Raw genomic sequence first — 19992 nt, forward strand, 5'->3', positions numbered from 1 at the left:
AGTCCAAAGTTGTGCTTTTGATCATTTCTAAATGTTGTTGATTATTTTGGACCCTGCCCCCTGACTAACTTTCCTTGAAAATGAGTGGTGTGCGGGCTAATAAACCTAGCACGTATCCGTTCTAAATGAAAGAAAAGAAGGGAGAAAAATCAGAGCACAGTGAGCAGTCTGTTCAGAGAGGAGCTGGCAGAAGCACTTGGAGCAGTAAGAACGGGACGTGCTTGGAGTGAAGAAATCATGCTAATTGTCAGTCAGCAGGACCCAAACGTAAACTGGAGATGAAGAGCGAAGGCAAGTGGTTCTCGGGGGTCCTCAGCCCCCCATGCTTCACTCCCATAATCTGCCTCCTGCTACTCCAGATGGGTAAGAGATGTCTTCACTTCATTTTCTACTTTTTTATGATCAGTGTGAAATGATTTTGTTCTGTGACTTGGCAAGTGCCCCTGCTCCATTCCTCATTGCAAAGAAGCTGCTGCAAGTGCACGTTTCCTGTTTCTGGTGGACAATTTGCTGTATTTAGAAAACTGATTATTCAGTTTTAAGATTATTTGAGTTACTTCAGGGAGCTGATAACCAGACTCAAGTGATGTAGGTTGTACAGAATATATTCTGTTCCTTTAAGCTGGGAAAAAAAAACTTTAGCAGCTGTGATGAATATAACCCAAAATGAAAATATACAGTCTCTTCCTGATTTTATTTGGAAAACCCATTCAAACTTAAGAAACATTTCAAAGCTCAATTTAAGTTAAAAAAAAACTCTTAAAGGTGATGAGGAAATGTACTTGCAACTCTGGGAAATAGTATTTTGGACCTTTTAGTAATGTCTATTAGATCAGAAATGATGCATGTGGGAAAAAAGAACCTGAATTATAGCTACGTCATTCAAGGTTCCACGTTAGGAGTTACGGACCAAGAAAGGGCTCTGGATGTCGTCGTCGATAATACACTGAAACCTTCTGCTCAGTGTGCTGCTGCGGCTCGGAAAGTGAATAGAATGTTGGGTATTATTAGGAAAGGTATGGAAAACAGGTGTGAGGATGTTATAATGCTGTTGTATCGCTCCATGGTGCGACTGCACCTTGAGTATTGTGTTCAATTCTGGTCGCCGCATCTCAAGAAAGATATAGTAGAACTGGAAAAGGTGCAGCGAAGGGCGACAAAAATGATAGCGGGGATGGGACGACTTCCCTATGAAGAAAGACTAAGGAGGCTAGGGCTTTTCAGCTTGGAGAAGAGATGGCTGAGGGGAGACATGATAGAGGTATATAAAAATAATGAGTGGAGTGGAACAGGTGGATGTGAAGTGTCTGTTTATGCTTTCCAAAAATACTAGGACTAGGGGGCATGCGATGAGACTACAGTGTAGTAAATTTAAAACAAATCGGAGAAAAGTTTTCTTCACCCAATGCATAATTAAACTCTGGAATTCGTTGCCGGAGAACTAGTGAAGGCGGTTAGCTTGGCAGAGTTTAAAAAGGGGTTGGACGGTTTCCTAAAGGACAAGTCCATAGACCGCTACTAAATGGACTTGGGAAAAATCCACAATTTCGGGAATAACATGTATAAAATGTTTGTACAGGTTCCAGGTGCCCTTGGCCTGGACTGGCCGCTGTCGGGGACAGGATGCTGGGCTCGATGGACCTTTGCTTTTTTCCCAGTATAGCATTACTTATGTACTTAGATTGTATTGATCTGCCTGTACATGGAATGATTCTCTTTCTTTCTTTGCTTTCCATTGTTCTCTACTAGGATGTTCTACCTCTTGACAGCTATGCAGGGATCTCCTGCTGCTGCCACTTCTGTCAGCTTCACCTCCTAGTCTGAATTCTGATCATCCTGAACCCTTGGAATTGACCTACACTCTCATTTTCAAATGCCAAGTCTCCTCTTTCACTTCAATCCAACGGAAGTGGAAAATGCAATCACTTTTTTTTTTATTTTTCACTTTTTTTTGTCGTGAACCCGGACAGTGACCTATCAGTTCACCATTGAAAATCTGCCAAACTTTAAAAAATTCAGGCTCTGGTTTCATCATTGGAAAAAGCTCCACATCAAAATTCAAACTTAATATAAGCAATGGGCTAAATTCTATCAATGGCACTTTAAAAATCAGCATTAAAGAAAACCAAGCATTTAGTGCGATTCTATAAACGCCTAAACTTAGGCGTAGTTTATAGAATTTGCTCACACACCATTCTTACGACTCTTAATATAAGCAATTGGAGCAATGTAAGTAAAATATTCATGCAAATATTTATGTATTTATTTATTTATTGCATTTGTATCCCACATTTTCCCACCTCTTTGCAGGCTCAATGTGGCTTACAATACATCATGAATGGTGGAGATACATTAGAAAATAGACATTTTGTGTTATTGAAGGATCTTGGGCAATATGATAAGGAAAAAACATGATAATGGTATAACAAGCAGAATATTATAAGACAGTTCTGATTATATATGAAGGAGTTGTGTATATTCACATTGGTTGATCTTTGTGGTATGCTTTGTTAAAGAGATGGGACTAGGCACTATAAAAATAAATGGGGTGAAAATGCATTTATCTCTAAAAGATCCCAACCAGAATTGTTTCACCGTTGGCTTCATCAGGGGATCAATATAAATCTGTGCTTGTTCATCCAAACATAACTTCTTTCCTCGCAGCTCATTTTTAGCTCAAATTGAGCTGCAGTATCTTTTCGAGATACCCTAGCTAAGATAATTTTCAAGCCCCATTCTGAACTTATGTGCAACTTTCTTGAAATTAGTCCCCGTAATTATTTATTTATGACATTTGTATCCTACAATTATCCCGAATGTGGCTCACATTAAAAGTAGAACATTTTATAGCAAATCCAAGTTATAAAGATAGAAACTTATGTGAATACAATGTAATAACAATAATAGAATGTAAAAATCAATAGGAATAGTATTGTCTTAAAGATTGAACAGTGAATTGGTTGCTTTCGTCAATGAGAGATGATCTTAATAAGTACGTTTTTAGCAATTTGCGAAATGTGAAATAGTCAGTTGTAAGACATAATTGCTTAGGAAGGGAGTTCCATTTCTTAGTACATTGGTTATCCAGCATTATGAATTGTTTTGTATTGAATTGTATTGCCATTTGGGAAGTGGAGAACAAGGAAGTCTCTGAAAGATTTCAATCCATTGTGTATTGGCAACTCAAAAAGGTTCTGCATGCCATATATTATTTGATAGGTGAATACACGTTATTTGAAAGTGATGCGTGCATTTATTGAATGCCAATGTAATTTTAGTAATAGTGGAGTCACTTTAGAGTAGCGGGGAGCTCTGAGTGTTCTGGGCAGTTTGTAGTTTTCTGATTAGTGAGGTTTTTAGTCCTGCATAGATGGCATTGCAGTAGTCAAATTTAGATAGAACTAGTGATTGGGTCGGGGATCTGAAAACTGAACTTGGAAAAGTATGGTCTCAGTCTTTTTAATTTCCATAGCGATTTAAAGAAATTGAATACTACTTTGGATACCTGTGGTTCAAGCGATCATTGTTGGTCAATTGCTACTCCTAGGGTTTTCATAGTGGACTCTAATGGGTAAGTTATGTTATCAATAACACAGTTTTTGGCTTGTATTGGATGAAAAGGATTTGTTAGTATTAGGAACTGAGGGGGCCTTTTACAGAGCGGCAGTAAGCCCAATGGGGGCTCACTGCTCACGCTTTCAGGACTACCGCTGGCCCAACACAGCTGCCAGCAGTAGTCCCATCCCGAGCACGTGCCATTTCCAGGGGAAAAAGAAAACCCCTGGAAATGGCTTGAGTGGCGATAACTCTACGGTAATCAGGCATCACTGCACGCTGCCCGATTACCTCTGGGTTACCACGGGAGCTCTTATCGCCACCTCAATGGGTAGCGGTAAGGGCTCCCTGTCGCATGGACATGCAGTAAAAAGGGCCCTGGCACATGAGACCCCCCCCCCCCCCCTCGCCGCCAGCACAGGGCCCTTTTTCCCACAGCTTGGTAAAAGGACCCCTTAGTTTTTTCTCTATTAAGTTTAAATTTGAAATTGTTGGCCCAGGTTTCCATTAAATCTAGTCCTGATTTGACTTTTGTTTTAATTTGTTTGATGTACTTGATAAAAGGGATATAAAAATGGTAACATCATCAGTGTATATGAAAGAGTGAAATCCATTGGTGTCATCATTATATTGAACTAGTAAAAGAGACCCGTTTCCAACAGAAAGGAAACAGGCGCTAGCAAGGTTCCAGGACCCCCTCCCTTCCTCCGTCCTACCCCTGTCCAGGCGGCGTCATTGGGGAACACGGAGCCTGGGCTGCCGCAGCCATGCGGCGCGCTCCTCCGGCACACGCAGGCTGGGCTGTTTTGCTGTTTTCTTTGGCGCTCCGCGTCACAGCTTGCCTCACACTGGCTCGGCCCCGACTCGTCCGGATTTGCTGCTCCTGTCATTGTGGCTCCTCCCCTCTTCCCTCTGCTAGCCAATCTGGTGTCTCCTTTCCCTCATCTCCTCCCTCCGGCCCTGATGCATCCGAATTCGCCACTCCTGTCTTCACAGCTCCTCCCCTCTGCTGGCCAATCTGGTGTTTCTTTTCCTTCATAGCCTCCCTCTGATCCTTTTCTATTGGTCCAGATGATTTCCTCTCCTTCCTCGCGCCCTATGGCTGTTCTTCTTTCAGCACTTTATCTACGGATCTCTCCTCCTGCACTCTGCTTCTACCTCGGTAGGTGTTTTGTTTTGCCCTGTTACTTGCTTTCTATCTGCTTGATTCCTCGTTGCTGAACTCTGCCTGGCTCTCTGACTACTCTTGTGCCTGCTGCCTGCCTGTTGACCCAGCACGTACTCTGAGTACTGCGAACTCATAGTGCCCGTGCTTGAGACGTGTCGCGGTTTCCCAGGCAACACGGTGACGTCACCGGAAAGCTTCAGACATTACGAACCGGGCTTCAACTTCCTGGCAGTCAGATTCAGAACATTGGACGTGTCGCGGTTTCCCAGGCAACACAGTGACGTCACCGGAAGGCTTCAGACATTACGAATCGGGCTTCAACTTCCTGGCAGTCAGCTTCAGAACATTGGAGGTGCAAATTATTATAGTAGATAGGATGGGGAGAAGAGGGGAACCCTATGGTACACCACAGTTGTGGGACCAAGGAGAGGCGATTAGGCCTAACTGTTTTACTTGGCAATATCTTGATATAAGAAATGGAAAGGGACTTAATATACTGCCTTTCTGTGGTTTTTGCAACTACATTCAAAGTGCTTTACATAGTATATAGTGCTTTACATAGTATATACAAGTACCTATTTGTACCTGGGGTAATAGAGAGTTAAGTAACTTGCCAAGAATCGCAAGGAGCTATTGTGGGAAACAAACCCATTTTCGCAGGATCAAAGTCCACTGCACTAACCACTAGGCTGCTCCTCCACTCCTAACCCATTGAAGTACATTGCTACATATCCCAAAGTGGTCTAGTAAGTTTAGTAATATCTCATGGTCAACTGTATCAAAAGCACTGGACATATCAAACTGTAATTTTCGCATTCCTGTTACTCTCTCTTATCTATCTGTTTGCTTACATCTTGTGCTGTCTATTACAATGTTTTATCATGTATTCATTGACATTCCTTCAGATTGCTTGCCCAAACTTAGACTCTTTCACAATTGGACTTCTGTAATGCAATCTATGTAGGCAGGTATAACTTATTTCAGACTGCACAGAATACAGCTGCTCGTCTAATTAGAGGGGTGACTAGGTTTAAAACAGCATCTTCTTTACTTATTGCATTATTTTTTTTAAATTTTTTGTTACATTTGTACCCCGTGTTTTCCCACTCATGGCAGGCTCAGTGCGGCTTACATGGGGCAATGGAGGGTTAAGTGACTTGCCCAGAGTCACAAGGAGCTGCCTGTGCCTGAGGTGGGAATTGAATTCAGTTCCTCAGGACCAAAGTCCACCACCCTAACCACTAGGCCACTCCTCCACTTTGGCTTCCTCTATCAGAGCCCAGATAGGGCCAGGTTCTATATATGGCGCTTTAAAAATCTGCATGGAAAACATTTTTGTCTAAGTGTATTCTATAAGTTTTAGGCACGGTATATAGAATTCACTTAGTTGATATCCCAGTGCCTGAAGCTACATGCCTCCATATACCCCAGCGAAAATGTGGCATAAATCCCTTGCATGCAGATTTACGCGCACAGGGCCATATTCTATAACTACCCGTGTAAATTTGGGAATGCCCATTTCCCTGCCCCTTTTGAACTATGTGCATTAGAATTTAGGTGCAGTTCATTACAAAATACGCTTAGCGAGTTGTGTTTGCGAATTCTAATTATTGTCAATTAGTGCTCATTATTGCTTGTTAGGTGCTGTTATCAATGCTGATTAGCTTGTTACACACATTGTTAAGGAATATGGTTAGATTTCAGTGCAGAACGCCAGGCGCGCTATATAGAATCTAGCAGATAACGTTTAAAGCGTGTACCTTAATTTTCAAAATTTTGTTTGGAATGGTGTCAGACTACATGACGGACCTAACTGTATTGTCAGCGAGGAATGCAAAACCAACATCAAGAGAATATTTGCTTCTACATTTATCTAGCTGTAAAAATGGAATTTATGACTGTTCAAGGTTTTAAGGGTCCTTTTACTAAGGTGTGCTGAAAAATGGCCTGCAGTAGTGTAGATGCGTGTTTTGGGTGCACGCAGAATTATTTTTTAGCGCACCTACAAAAAATGCCTTTTTTGCCGAAAATGGACAAGCGGTAAAATGAAAATTGCCGCGCGTCCATTTTGGGTCTGAGACCTTACCGCAAGCCATTGACCTAGCAGTAAGGGCTCAAGCGGTAACCGGGCGGTAATGGTCTACCGCGTCAAATTCCACTTGACGTGCGTAGCTGCCGCATGTCACAAAATAAAAAATATTTTTCAAATGCGTGTAGCGGATGCGCTTCAAAATTGAAATTACTGCAAGGGCCACACGGTAACCAGGTGGTAACTCCAATTTGGCATGCATTGGGTGCGTGTAGGCACCTACATGGCTTAGTAAAAGGGCCCCTAAATGGTGGGCTTTAATTCCAAAAGAAATTAGAAGCATAAATATTTATCTTCAAGTCAGGAAAGCACTAAAAACTCACTTGTTCAAAAATATATTTCTCAATGAATTGTTAACTAAACACTACATTCTATGTAATTTGTTATACTACTGTTATCTTAAGCCACATTGAACTGAAACTTGTTTTGGATAATGTGGGATATAAGAATAAATAAAGGACCACCAAACAATATCAGGGGCATAATTGAAAGAGAAGGACGTCCATCTTCCGACACAAATTGGGAGATGGGTGTCCTTCTTTCAAGGTCGCCCAAATCGGCATCATCGAAAGCCGATTTTGGGCATCCTCAACTGCTTTCCATCGCAGGGACGAACAAAGTTCACGGAGGCATGTCGGCAGTGTACCAAAGGTGGGACGGGGGCGTGGTTAAGAGATGGGCGTCCTCGGCCGATAATGGAAAAAAGAAGGGCGTCCCTGACAAGCATTTGGCTGACTTTACTTGGTCCCTTTTTTTCATGACCAAGCCTCAAAAAGGTGGTCGAACTGACCAGATGACCACCGGAGGGAATTGGGGATCACCTTCCCTTACTCCCCCAGTGGTCACCAACCCCCTCCCACCCAAAAAAAAAATTTTAAAACATTTTTTGCCAGCCTCAAATATCATACCCAGCTCCATCACAGCAGAATGCAGGTCCCTGGAGCAGTTTTAGTGGGTACTGCAGTGCACTTCAGGCAGGCGGACCCAGGCCCATCCCCCCCTACCTGTTACACTTGTGCTGGTAAATGGGAGCCCTCCAAAACCCACCCGAAACCCACTGTATCCACATCTAGGTGCCTCCCTTTACCCTTTTAAGGGCTATGGTAGTGTTGTACAGTTGTGGGTAATGGGTTTTGGTGGGCTCAGCACCCAAGGTAAAGGCGCTATGCACCATGGGAGCAATTTATGAAGTCCACTGCAGTGCCTCCTAGGGCATGTGAGGGGAACCAGTGCACTGGTCCTGGCATGTGAGGGGACCAGTGCACTATGAATGCTGGCTCCTCCTACAACCAAAGGGCTTGGATTTGGTCGTTTTTGAGATGGGCATCCTCGGTTTCCATTATGGCCGAAAACCGGGGATGACCATCTCTAAGGTCGACCATCTCAACATTTAGGTCGACCATTTCTTAGGATGACCTAAATGTTGAGATTTGGGCATCCCTGACCGTATTATCAAAACGAAAGATGGACGCCGATCTTGTTTCGATAATATGGGATGCCCCGCACCTTCGCGGGGACATCCTCAGAGATGGACGCCCTTAGAGATGGGCGTCCCCATTCAAAAATGCCCCTCTATGTCTACATGGTCCTTATAATTATACCACCAATAGGATAGAACTGAATCTTACAAAATTCTAAAGAAAAGAAAAGAAATCAATAAGAAAAAATTCCTACCTATAACCATTCTCCATTATTTATTACTTCTCTTCGGATCAGCCCGCACTCCTTTGTTGTTTCTGGTTTACAAAAAATGTTTACAAGTGAACAAGATCCAAAAAAACATGGGGTTATTTTACTAAGCTGCACTAAGAAATGGGCTTAGTGTGCCTTTACTCAGGCTTTTCCTGCGCGTTAAGTCCATTTCTGGCATGGCTGTCAAAAAGGGCTGCTTAAGTGATGAATATCAGCATTTATGCAGCCAAATGCTATTTCCGCAATGTTTTTGGTGCTAGCTGCAATATTCAGCGTCATTTAGCTGGTTAAGTGCCTCTTAAAATTAGTGGCTAGCCCCGATCAAGTGATTTAACCGGTCAGCGGTGGGCTGAATCATTTTGAATATCAGGCCCAATATATACACCTGTATATAAAGAACATAAATAAATAAATAAACAAACAAACAGTTATTTCATAAACACTGCCCCCCCCCCCCCAACTTCCCATAGTATTGTCTCACTGTTTCCCTGGCTTGCCTTGGATCCTTCACTCTGTTTATGTGTCTTTTCTGGGCTAATGACGCCTCAATGTGTATCATTTTATCAGAAGAGCTACTAAGCAATGGCATTTGCTCTTGAGTGGAGGAGTGGCCTAGTGGTTAGAGTGGTGGACTTTGGTCCTGAGGAACTGAGTTCAATTCCCACTTCAGGCACAGGCAGCTCCTTGTGACTCTGGGCAAGTCACTTAACCCTCCATTGCCCCAGGTACAAATAAGTACCTGTATACAATATGTAAGCCACATTGAGCCTGCCTTGAGGGGGAAAGCGCAGGGTACAAATATAACAAAAAAAACTGTGAATACTGTTTTTTGTACTCCTAATTAACTGGAAAATAAACACCTAAATTACAATTTATGAACACCTAAGAATGGAAACCCTAATTAGTGGGCTTTGACGGCAACTCCAGTAGTTGGAATATAAGGACAGAGCTGGGCGGACTTCTACGAATGTTCCAGAAACACCAAAGAAAGATCATGATCAAGTATATAATACCGTGTTCATTGTTGATTTAATCATAAATTGATAATGAATGTGACTGTTGGACAGACTGGATGGACTGCTCAGGAGTTTATCTGCAGTCACTTATGTTACTATTGGACTTACCGCTCGTTCTTTCGGGACTACTGCTGACCCAACACAGCCGGTGGCAGTAGTCCCATCCCAAGTGCGTGCCATTTCCAGGGGAAAAAGAAAACCCCTGCAAATGGCTTGCGCAGCGATAACCCGGCGGTAATTGTGTATTGCCGCGTGCTACCCGGTTACTGCCGGATTAGCACTGGAGCCCGTTTTGCCACCTCAGGGCTCCCCATTGTATGGCCATGCGATAAGAGTTCTCTTACCCATAGGCGCCCGGTATAAGAGGCTTGGACAGGCTAAGCCTCCCCTGCTGTGCTCAGAGAGGTTTAAATTGTTGATTTACCTCCATCCTGACAGCAGGAGCTGCAGTGAAAGCCCTCTAGCCTTGTGTAACCAATTGTAGAAATTGGTTTATGGTTTGTTTACCTTACTGCTGGGAGAGTGGGGGGGGGGGGGGTGTCCTGGGTTGCCAGGGAGATATTTAAAGAGGATGACTTCCTGACCTGCACTGAGGACAGATAGCAGCAGAATTGGATACTGGACCAGCGTGATCAGAAAAAGTCACCAGACAACAAAGGTAGAAAAGATCATTTTATTTTCATTATAGTGTTTGGAATATGTCCACTTTGAGAATCAGGTGCTCAACATTAAAAGTTTATATTTATTTACTTATTTATGGCATTTTATCCCACATTAAACATGAATTAGGGTGTTTTGTGGCTCTATATGAGAATTGTGATGATATGATCCCTTGTTTCATATTGTTGACGGTCTACATTTTCCGTATGGGTGGTATATTGGGTATTAGGTTCAGCCCAGTGTAATATTTATGGTACAGTAAGGTTCTGAGTGTGTTTTTGCACAAAGTTGTGCATAGTGTTTTGCAGTTGAGCGATTGTGCTTAGAATATGCTTTGAGCAACCACTTTATTCTTTGACATATGATACATAACTAATATCTAAATTTAATAAAAGGTATTAATTGTGACTTTTATTTTTATTTTTTCTGTGTGTTATCAGACAATTATGGATTTAAGCCCCACCCCTGGCCCCACCCCTAACCCCGCCCCCTTTAGCCTCCCCAAACAGTTGGGCCACCGACCGCCTATGCTCTTACATCATGGCCATGTGTGCCTGGGGTCTTTAAATCTGCTGCGGTAAAAAGAGCCCTGGCACGCAGGAAAAACAGTTTGATAAAAGGACCCCTGTGTTACTATATATAAATACTTTCAAAACAAACAAGAGGAAATATTTTTTTCACTCAATGAATAGTTAAGCTCTGGAACTCTTTGCTGGAGGATGTGGTATCTGGGTTTAAAAAAGGTTTGGACAAGTTCCTAGAGGAAATGTCCATAGTCTGTTAATGAGATAGACATGGGGGAAGCCACTGCTTGCCTTGGGATTGGTAGCATGGATTTCTGCCATGTACTTGTGACCTGGATTGGCCATTGTAGGAAGCAGGATACTGGGCTAGATGGACCATTGGTCTGAGCTAATATGGCTATTCTGATCCTATGTTATTTACTGGTAGTGTTTCTCTAAGCTGTTAGAAAGTCTGAATATTGGTCATCTTTAGGAATGATATCAATACGTTTTCTGTTCTTAAAATTTTCTTTTCAAAAAGGATGGTCTTTATTGTGATAAAGGGTTGAAGAATAGCGGCACCCAGTGTCAGGCTGCTTGCAATGAAATGCTGTTCCCAGATATTTCTTTTTTGTCCTTTCTCTATCAAACTAGTCAGTTGTCCGAGTTTTAAGGTTTATACAGCGTCTTCAAAAATGTATCAACATCCCAGAAACTGAGATTTTTAAAATCAAACATAACACAACATCAGCCCAGGGACAATGGCATATTTTGAATTTTCCTGCATAGGTTTCTGCGCACATCATGAAAGCTATTTTTCCCAAAGCCCTGGGAACAGGGCAGTGCTCAGCTGAAATGTCATGAATGTTACTTTGAAGAGAGGAATTCAGAGAAAGACAGCCCAAAGGCCAAAGATAAAGGATGCATTAAACCTGGCATTTTGCACAGCATCTCTTTCATCCCCCCCCCCCCCCCCCCCCCCTTAGTCACTCTCCTCCTTTAACTCCCTTTTTATTATTTCTCTGAGATCTGGAAAACTGGCTGCTAGACAGTAAAGGATACACTCATCTTAAGTATTGTTCAAAAGTTTCCCAAGTCAGGGTTCCCATTAAATTCATGTTACAAGCCTTTCTACAAGCAAAAGGACTCACTTGTTTGTGAAATGCTATTTTTTGTTTGCTGCTCTTGTGGATCCTGGTTTTATTTTAAGATGATGATTGACAGCATTTTAGAAAATCCTTAGAAGGAATTTAAACTGACTGGCAGTAAACCTGTTCTTGAGAACAATAATTATTATTTATTTATTTGTACATTTATACCCCACGTTTTCCAGGCTTAAAGTGGCTTACAATGCACTGATAGGCTATTGCCAAATCAGAGGTGATGCAGTTACAATTAAATTAGAATCAGACAGATAGAATCAAAGAAACGGAGGAAATAGATAATAAGTTGACAGGTGAAAAGAGTTTAAAAATGGTCCGCAAATATGTTGTTAGGAAGGACTTCAGGTGATATGTTGAAGCCTTGGAGTAGGCTGAATCTCTGTGGCTGCTTGTGCAAACTCCGACGTTGAGAAGGTTTTGACCCATTGCTCCCCAGTATCTCTCCACACTCGTCCTTCCCTACACCCCTTCCCGTGCACTCCGCTCCATGGATAAATCCTTCTTATCTATTCCCTTCTCCACTACTGCCAACTCCAGACTTCGCGCCTTCTGTCTTGCTGCACCCTACGCCTAGAATAAACTTCCTGAGCCCCTACGTCTTGCCCCATCCTTGGCCACCTTTAAATCTAGACTGAAAGCCCACCTCTTTAACATTGCTTTTGACTCTTAACCACTTGTAACCACTCGCCTCCACCTACCCTCCTCTCTTCCTTCCCGTTCACATTAATTGATTTGATTTGCTTACTTTATTTATTTTTTGTCTATTAGATTGTAAGCTCTTTGAGCAGGGACTGTCTTTCTTCTATGTTTGTGCAGCGCTGCGTATGCCTTGTAGCGCTATAGAAATGCTAAATAGTAGTAGTAGTAGTAGTAATGAAAGCTGCCGAACCAGACAAGTCGAAATAGCAGGCTGCAGAAGTAGGTAAAAGCTGCTCTTCAACCGACCACACCAGCTCCCTAGACGATGGCTGCAGCAACCAGGTGTCACAGTTCTAAAAGGCCCAATGGCCCAGCCACAGCAAGCAATGGTTGAAGACAATGCTTGGCCACACAGCAGATCGCATTCAAAGAAGGCGGGGCCCAGGATGCCAACGGGCCTGGCAATGACACCGCCAAGGAATAGCGACATTAGATTGCCTGGAGCAGAGGCTGCCATCTTCGGGAGATGATCTCCCCACAGTAACCGGAACCGGCAAGGCAAGCTGAGATGTCCATGCAGTCGCACACCGTACGAACGGCCCGAGCGGGCGGCCGCAGCTGACCGGCAACAGGCACACGGAAATGACGGTAACCTGCTGATCCGAGCAGCTGGACCGAGAGAGGCGCAGGACCAGCGATGCTATGCCGATCCGTGGTCAAATACCGGCGGTAAACCCGGGGGCCCCGGGAGCCAGCGATTTCCCGTCCCACTATGCGGTGGCCATCTTGATTTTATTATTGTTTATTGATTATACCGCCTCTTTCACGCATGAGTCATGGCAGTTTACATATTAACTAAAACAAATCTAAGAAATGGAATACCATAAATGTATAGAACAAACACGCATAAGATAGTTAAAACCGTTCATACGTAAATTGTCACCTACTCTCCCCAACCAGTGAATCCCGATTTGCAGGGTCCAACTATTCATTTATTGTCAAAATGCTGAATAAAATAAGTAAGTGTGTTTTCAGCACTGCCCGAAAAGAGACATAGGATTTTTCTAACTGGATGTCATTTGGCAAAGAATTCCATAATACAGGTACTAGGAAGTAAAAAGCACTTGATCTGGTCGATTTCCATTTTGCCTTAGATGGAGGTAGAGTCCGTCAAGTGAGGTTCCCCAGCGCTCCCAACTTTCTCCCTCCCTTTTCACTTTTGACCAAATTAAGATAAAAAAAACTTTATATATGCCAAAAACATCACCATGATTGTACCTGTTTCTCAAATGTAGTCTGATATGCTATATCATATTAAAACCTATATTTGTACGCTAGACAATTGGGTTGCATTTCATAGGTTCAAATTAAATAAGAGCAAAACTAAATTTTTATCTTTGGTTTCTAAATTAGATCCACGGTATGTTGAGACTATTGGGCTCATTATCGAAAGAGAAGGGCATCCATCTTTTGTCATAAATCAGAAGATGGACGTCCTTCTCCCAGGGACGTCCAAATCGGTATAATCGAAGCTCGATTTAGGACGTCTCCAACCGCACTCCGTCGCAAGGATGTCCAAAGTTCAAGGAGGCGTGTCGGAAGCATAGCAAAGGTGGACTTGGACATGCCTAACACTTGGATGTCTTTGACCCATAATCGAAAAAACAAGGACGCCCCTGACGAACACTTGGATGTTTTCTCCCGGACCTGTTTTTATTACGACTAAGGCACAAAAAGATGCCCGAAATGATCAGATGACCACCGCAGAGTACTGGGGATGACCTCACGTTACTCCCCCAGTGGTTACTAAACCCCTCCCACCCTCAAAATGCCATGCCAGCCTCTGATGTCATACTCAGGTCCATGACATTGCATGCAGGTCCCTGGAGCAGTTTTAGTGGGTACTGCAGTGCACTGTTACATTTGTGGAGGAAATAGCGAGCCATCCGAAGCCTACCAGAAACCCACTGTACCCACATCTAGGTACCCCCCTTCACCCCTTAGGGCTATGGTAGTGGTGTACAGTTGTGGGTAGTGGGTTTTGGGGGGCCCAGCACACAAGGTAAAGGAGCTATGTACCTGGGAGCAATTTATGAAGTTCACTGCAGTACCCCCTAGCGTGCCCGGTTGGTGTCCTGGCATGTCAGGGGGACCAGTGCATTTGATCGTTTTTGACATAGACGTCTTTGGTTTTGAAAATCGCTGAAAGTCAAAAATGTCCATGTCTATGGACGTCCAAATCTAGGGACAACCTTGGCGGTATTTTAGAAACAAAAGATGGGGGTCCATCTTGTTTAGAAAATACAGGTTTCCCCGCCCCTGGATTTTGCCGTTTTGCAAGGACATCCAAATCGCAACTTGGACATCCCTTTCGAAAATGCCCCTCCACAGGGCTCATTTTCAAAAGAGAAAAACATTGAAAAAGTGGCATAAATCTGCATGTGGACGTTTTTCTCACAAAAACTTCCAAATTGGTATTTTCAAAACCAATTTTTAGATGTTTTTCTATGAAGTCCATCAGAAGTGTGTTGAAATCACAAGGGGGCATGTCAGGGGCGTGTTAAGGGTGGTATCTGGGCGTTCCTAACACTTGGACATTTTTCTGCCGTAATGGAACAAAACAAAAACATCCATGGCTATAAGTTGGACATTTTGGTCTAGACCCTTTTTATTAACGAATAAATCTTATGGACTAACTTCAGTTAAATTTACTGTAAGTCTTTATTCCAAGCTGAAGAAATATAAGTTCTACTCTCTCCTATATACAGAAGAATATACAATTTCATATAATAATAATAATAATGGGGAAAAAAGACCTCAAATGTCCAAACTGTGGTAGGAAGTCAAATATCTTAGCCTACATTTATCGGACTCCAGTTTTCTCATTGGTCTTCAAAAAAAACCCCTTCATATCATTATATTTTTAATTTCATATTGTGCACTCTGTTTCACAGTGACATTTAAAAGATAATGATATAAAGGGGATACTCAATGAAATTACATAGAAATACTTGTAAAACAAGTAGGAAGAAATATTGTTTCACTCAAAGAATAGTTAAGCTCTGGAACTCGCTTCCAGAGGATGTGGTAACAGCGGTTAGCATAGCTAGGTTTGAAAGGTTTTGGACAAGGTTCTGGAGGAAATGTCCATAGTCTGTTATTGAGATGGACATGGGAGAAGCTACTGCTTGCCTTGGGATTGGTAGCATGGAATGTTTCTAGTATTTGGGTTTCTGCCAGGTACTTTTGACCTGAATTGGCCACTATTTGAAGCAGATGGACCATTGGTCTGACCCAGTATGGCTATTCTTATGGGGTGGGGGCGGTACCAATATGATGGGGAAGAGGTTGGGACGGAATAGAATTGACTGCAGATGGGTTGGGACCAGATTATGTCCCCATGCACGCCTCTAGTGGCTCAGTGTTCCCTGATAACCTGGATTCCTCTGGTGCTGCTGCTCATCTGATTCCTAAGGAGCTGAGCGTACAGGTTTTATGGGCCTGGCATTCCTCCTCCTCCTCCTCCTGGTCTTCCTTTATGTTGTGGAATCACAAACAGAATTTTTCTTTTGTGGCCTTTAAACTCCTGCCAGGAAGGAAATTGCATCAACAAATGAGGGCTTTGTCTGTATCTTTTGGCAATTCCTTTTCACTCCAGAAACTGTTATTAGCTTCATGAAATACAATCTTCATTTCCCCATTTGCTAACCATTATCTTTGTTTCTGTTGCTGGGCAGTGAATATAAAGCATTTAACTTTGCATTCCTGCATTTTTTCCAATGTGAAAATGCTTACCCAGCATTAAAGTATCTTTTTTATTTTAAACTTTTTCACAATTCTTACCATTTCGACCATGTCACCCCCCTAGTATAATCAGAACACCTGTAATCCCCTATTAGATAGGGATGACTAGAAGGATAGAATCCCTGGGAGAGAAACACTGGGGAGAGTGACTGGGAGGTCCATGGATAGGAGGAAGCCCAGCCCAAGGGGAGTAGTTTGAAATATAATGCAGAGAAATAGTGCCATGAGACTGAAGAATGACAAGGGGGGAGGAGTTACAAGGAGATAAAGAGGAGTGTTTACCCTTTAAGAGTGTCTTTAATTGCCTGTAAACCCTTTGCAAGTGACCCGGAGAAGGAGAAGGGATTTCCTGGAATGCCACTTTAAGATTGGGCTGGAAATGAGGAGCAGTTATTGCCCTTCTAATCCCTTCCAGACTCTCTCTCCATTTGACCACCCTCACCTCCCTTCTGATTTTCCTACAAGACATTTTGTGACCTGTTGCTGTATATTGAGTCATTGTAAATAAATATATAGGATTAGGAAATAAGTTATCAAGCTAGACCAGATCAATGGTCTACTGAGACTGACATCCTACTTAAGACAGCGGCTAGTGGAAGTTCAACACCTGTCAGATCCCCAATAAAAAGCTCATAGCATGTTATTCTTTCCCAGAAGCAGAAGATAGAAATTCCAAGACTGTCCGGCTAAACAGTAGCAATACAATCCATAATTTAATTATGCATTGATTGAAAAATAGTTTTCATGATTAATTTTAAATCTGCTACTAATTAGTTTCATGGAATGTTCCCTAGTCACAGTGGTGGATGCTTGGAATGCCCTCCTGCGGGAGGTGGTGGAGATGAAAACGGTAACGGAATTCAAACATGCGTGGGATAAACATAAAGGAATCCTGTTCAAAAGAAATGGATCCTCAGGAGCTTAGCCGAGATTGGATAACAGAGCCGGTAGTGGGAGGCGGGGCTGGTGGATGGGAGGCGGGGATAGTGGAGGGCAGACTTATATGGTCTGTGCCCTGAAAAAGACAGGTACAAATCAAGGTAAGGTATACACAAAAAAGTGGCACATTTCTTGGGCAGACTGGATGGACCATGCAGGTCTTTTTCTGCCGTCATCTACTATGTATGTTACTATAATAGTAAAGAGTGACTAATTATTCCCTATCAATTTATTCAATGCCATTCATGATTTTTAAACCTCTATCATGTCTTCTCTCAGACCTGGCGAGCCTTTCTTCATAAGAAACGGAGCTCTACCATTAATCATTGTTGCCACCCTCCTCTACGTTCCTTTATGAACTCCACATAGAGGGGCATAATCGAACGGCGCCGGCCAAATCGATGGGCGGCCATCTTCGGGGCCGGCTCCACAAAGGGGCGGAGCCAAGCGTATTTTCAAAATACGCTTGATGCCAGTCAAATCGCTCGCCGGGGTTAGATGAGATGGCCGACTCCGATTTTCAGCCATCATGGAAACTGGAGCTGGCCATCTCAAATCTGGCAAAATGTAAGGCATTTGGGCGTGGGAGGAGCCAGCATTTCTAGTGCACTGGCCCCCCTGACATGCCAGGACACCAACAGGGCATCCTAGGGGGCACTGCAGTGAACTAACTGATGCACTGTACCCACATGTAGGTGCCCCCCTTCACCCCTTAGGGCTATGGTAATGGTGTAGAGTTGTGGGGAGTGGGTTTTGGGGGGGATTTGGGGGGGGCTAAACAACCAAGGGAAGGGAGCTATGCACCTGGGAGCTATTTTTATTTTTTAATTTTTAGAAGTGCCCCCTAGGGTGCCCGGTTGGTGTCCTGGCATGTGAGGGAGGCCAGTGCACTACAAATGCTGGCTCCTCCCACGACCAAATGCCTTGGATTTCGCCGGGTTTGAGATCACCAGCATTATTTTCCATTATGGCCGAAAACTGATGCCGGCCATCTCAAACCCGGCGAACTGTGGCATTTGGCCAGGCCCAACCGTATTAGCGAAGAAAAAGATGGCCAGCCATCTTTTTCGAAAATATGGTTGGCTCGGCCCACTTACGGCGCCGGCCCCGAAGATGGCCGGCCAGCTATTTGGCCGGCGCCATTCGATTATGCCCCTCCACGTCATCTGTGCGGGGTTATCCACTGATATTCAGCAGCTCTGAACAGGTTAGTACCATTAAATGTGACTATTAGTTGGGGGCAGAATTGGCATATATTCAGCACTTAACCGTCTAAGTGGCCAAATTGGACCACATAAATCATAGTCCTATCTTTATTTGGTATTGCTTAGGTGGTTAACCAGCTTATTTTCGAAAGAGAAAAACGCCTATAGTGCGAACTAAATCGGGAGATAGAAGTTTGTCTCGCAAAGGCGCCCAAATCGGTATAATCGAAAGCCGATTTTGGGCATTTCCAACTGCACTCCGTCACAAAAACGAATAAAGTTGACGGAGGTGTGTCAGAGGCGTGGTGGAGGCGGAACTGGGGCGTGCTTATCAGCCAAGGAGAGATGGGCGTCTTTAGCTGATAATTGAAAAAAAAAGGCGTTTTTACCGTGATTTTGGGTCACTTTTTTGGACCCTTTTTTTCACGAACAAGTCCCAAAAAATGCTCCAACTGCCCAGATGACCACTGGAGGGAATCGGGGATGACCTCCCCAGACTCCCCCAATGGTCACTAACCCCCTCCCACCAAAAAAACCCCACTTTAAAAACTTTTTTTCCAGCCTGTATGCCAGCCTCAAATGCCGTACCCACCTCCATGACAGCAGAATATGTTCGATCCTCTCACAGCCTTTCCCTGGGTCAGATGTGGCTCTGGGTGCACTACAGGGTCACATCAGCATTGCATTGTGGTGGGTGTAGGGTATTGGGCTCCGTGATTTCATTAGCTTGTGTTACAGTCTCACGATGTTGGTAGTTGGTAGGCTCTTCTCCCATGGTGCTTTTCCCCCTGCCTACTGGGTCAGAGTGTGCCCTGTTGTGTTTCCTGTTGTAGTCCATGCGGTAGTGGCCATTTTTGTAAGCCAGTTTCAGTTCCCTTTCCTGTGTTAGCCACGTTAGACAACTTAGTTCTTCCTTTGAATATGGCTGAAAGAGGGCATTGTACAGCATTCTGCCAGCTCTGACCTACCGCTCATCTCAGTACCAGGGAGACTCGTTGCCAGTGGGGCACAACCTCTGATCTGCAGTTAACTGTGAGTAAACGCGGTTATGCCAATAAAGGACGTTTTCGGAGAGATTAGTCTTCAGGTGTCAACTGGTGTGCTAATGTTATATAGCAGCAACCAGTTCTAGAGGCCTGCGTGTATGCAGGTCCCTGGAGCACTTTTAGTGGGTACCGCAGTGCATTTCAGCCAGGTGGCCCCAGGCCCATCCCCCCCCCACCTGTAACACTTGTGCTGGTAAATGGGAGGCCTCCAAAACCCACTGTACCCACATGTAGGTGCCCCCTTCACCCCTAAGAGCTATGGTAGTGTTGTACATTTGTGGGTAGTGGGTTTTGGGGGAGGGGGGTTGGGAGCTCAGCACCCATGGTAAGGGAGCTATGCATGTGGGAGCTTTTTCTGAAGTCCACCGCACTGACCTAGGGTGCCCAGTTGGTGTCCTGGCATATCAGGGGGGTGAGTGTACTACCAATCCTGGCCCCTCCCACGACCAAATGGCTCGGATTAGGACGTTTTTGAGCTAGGTGTTTTTAGTTTCCATTATCGCTAAAAAAAAC

The 19992-nt window shown here is 43.7% G+C and overlaps 1 protein-coding gene across 1 annotated transcript in view; it reads left to right on the plus strand.

Moving 5' to 3' along the window:
- Window positions 1–278: 278 nt before the first annotated feature.
- Window positions 279–19992, plus strand: part of HEPACAM (hepatic and glial cell adhesion molecule) — a 114725-nt gene continuing 95011 nt past the window's right edge. Inside the window, exon 1 of the mRNA XM_030221708.1 lies at window positions 279–363. Within this exon, the coding sequence (XP_030077568.1) occupies window positions 279–363 (85 nt within the window). The remainder of the gene's footprint in view (window positions 364–19992) is intronic.

Source organism: Microcaecilia unicolor, chromosome 12, assembly GCF_901765095.1.
Source record: "Microcaecilia unicolor chromosome 12, aMicUni1.1, whole genome shotgun sequence".
Classification (NCBI taxonomy): Eukaryota; Metazoa; Chordata; class Amphibia; order Gymnophiona; family Siphonopidae; genus Microcaecilia; species Microcaecilia unicolor.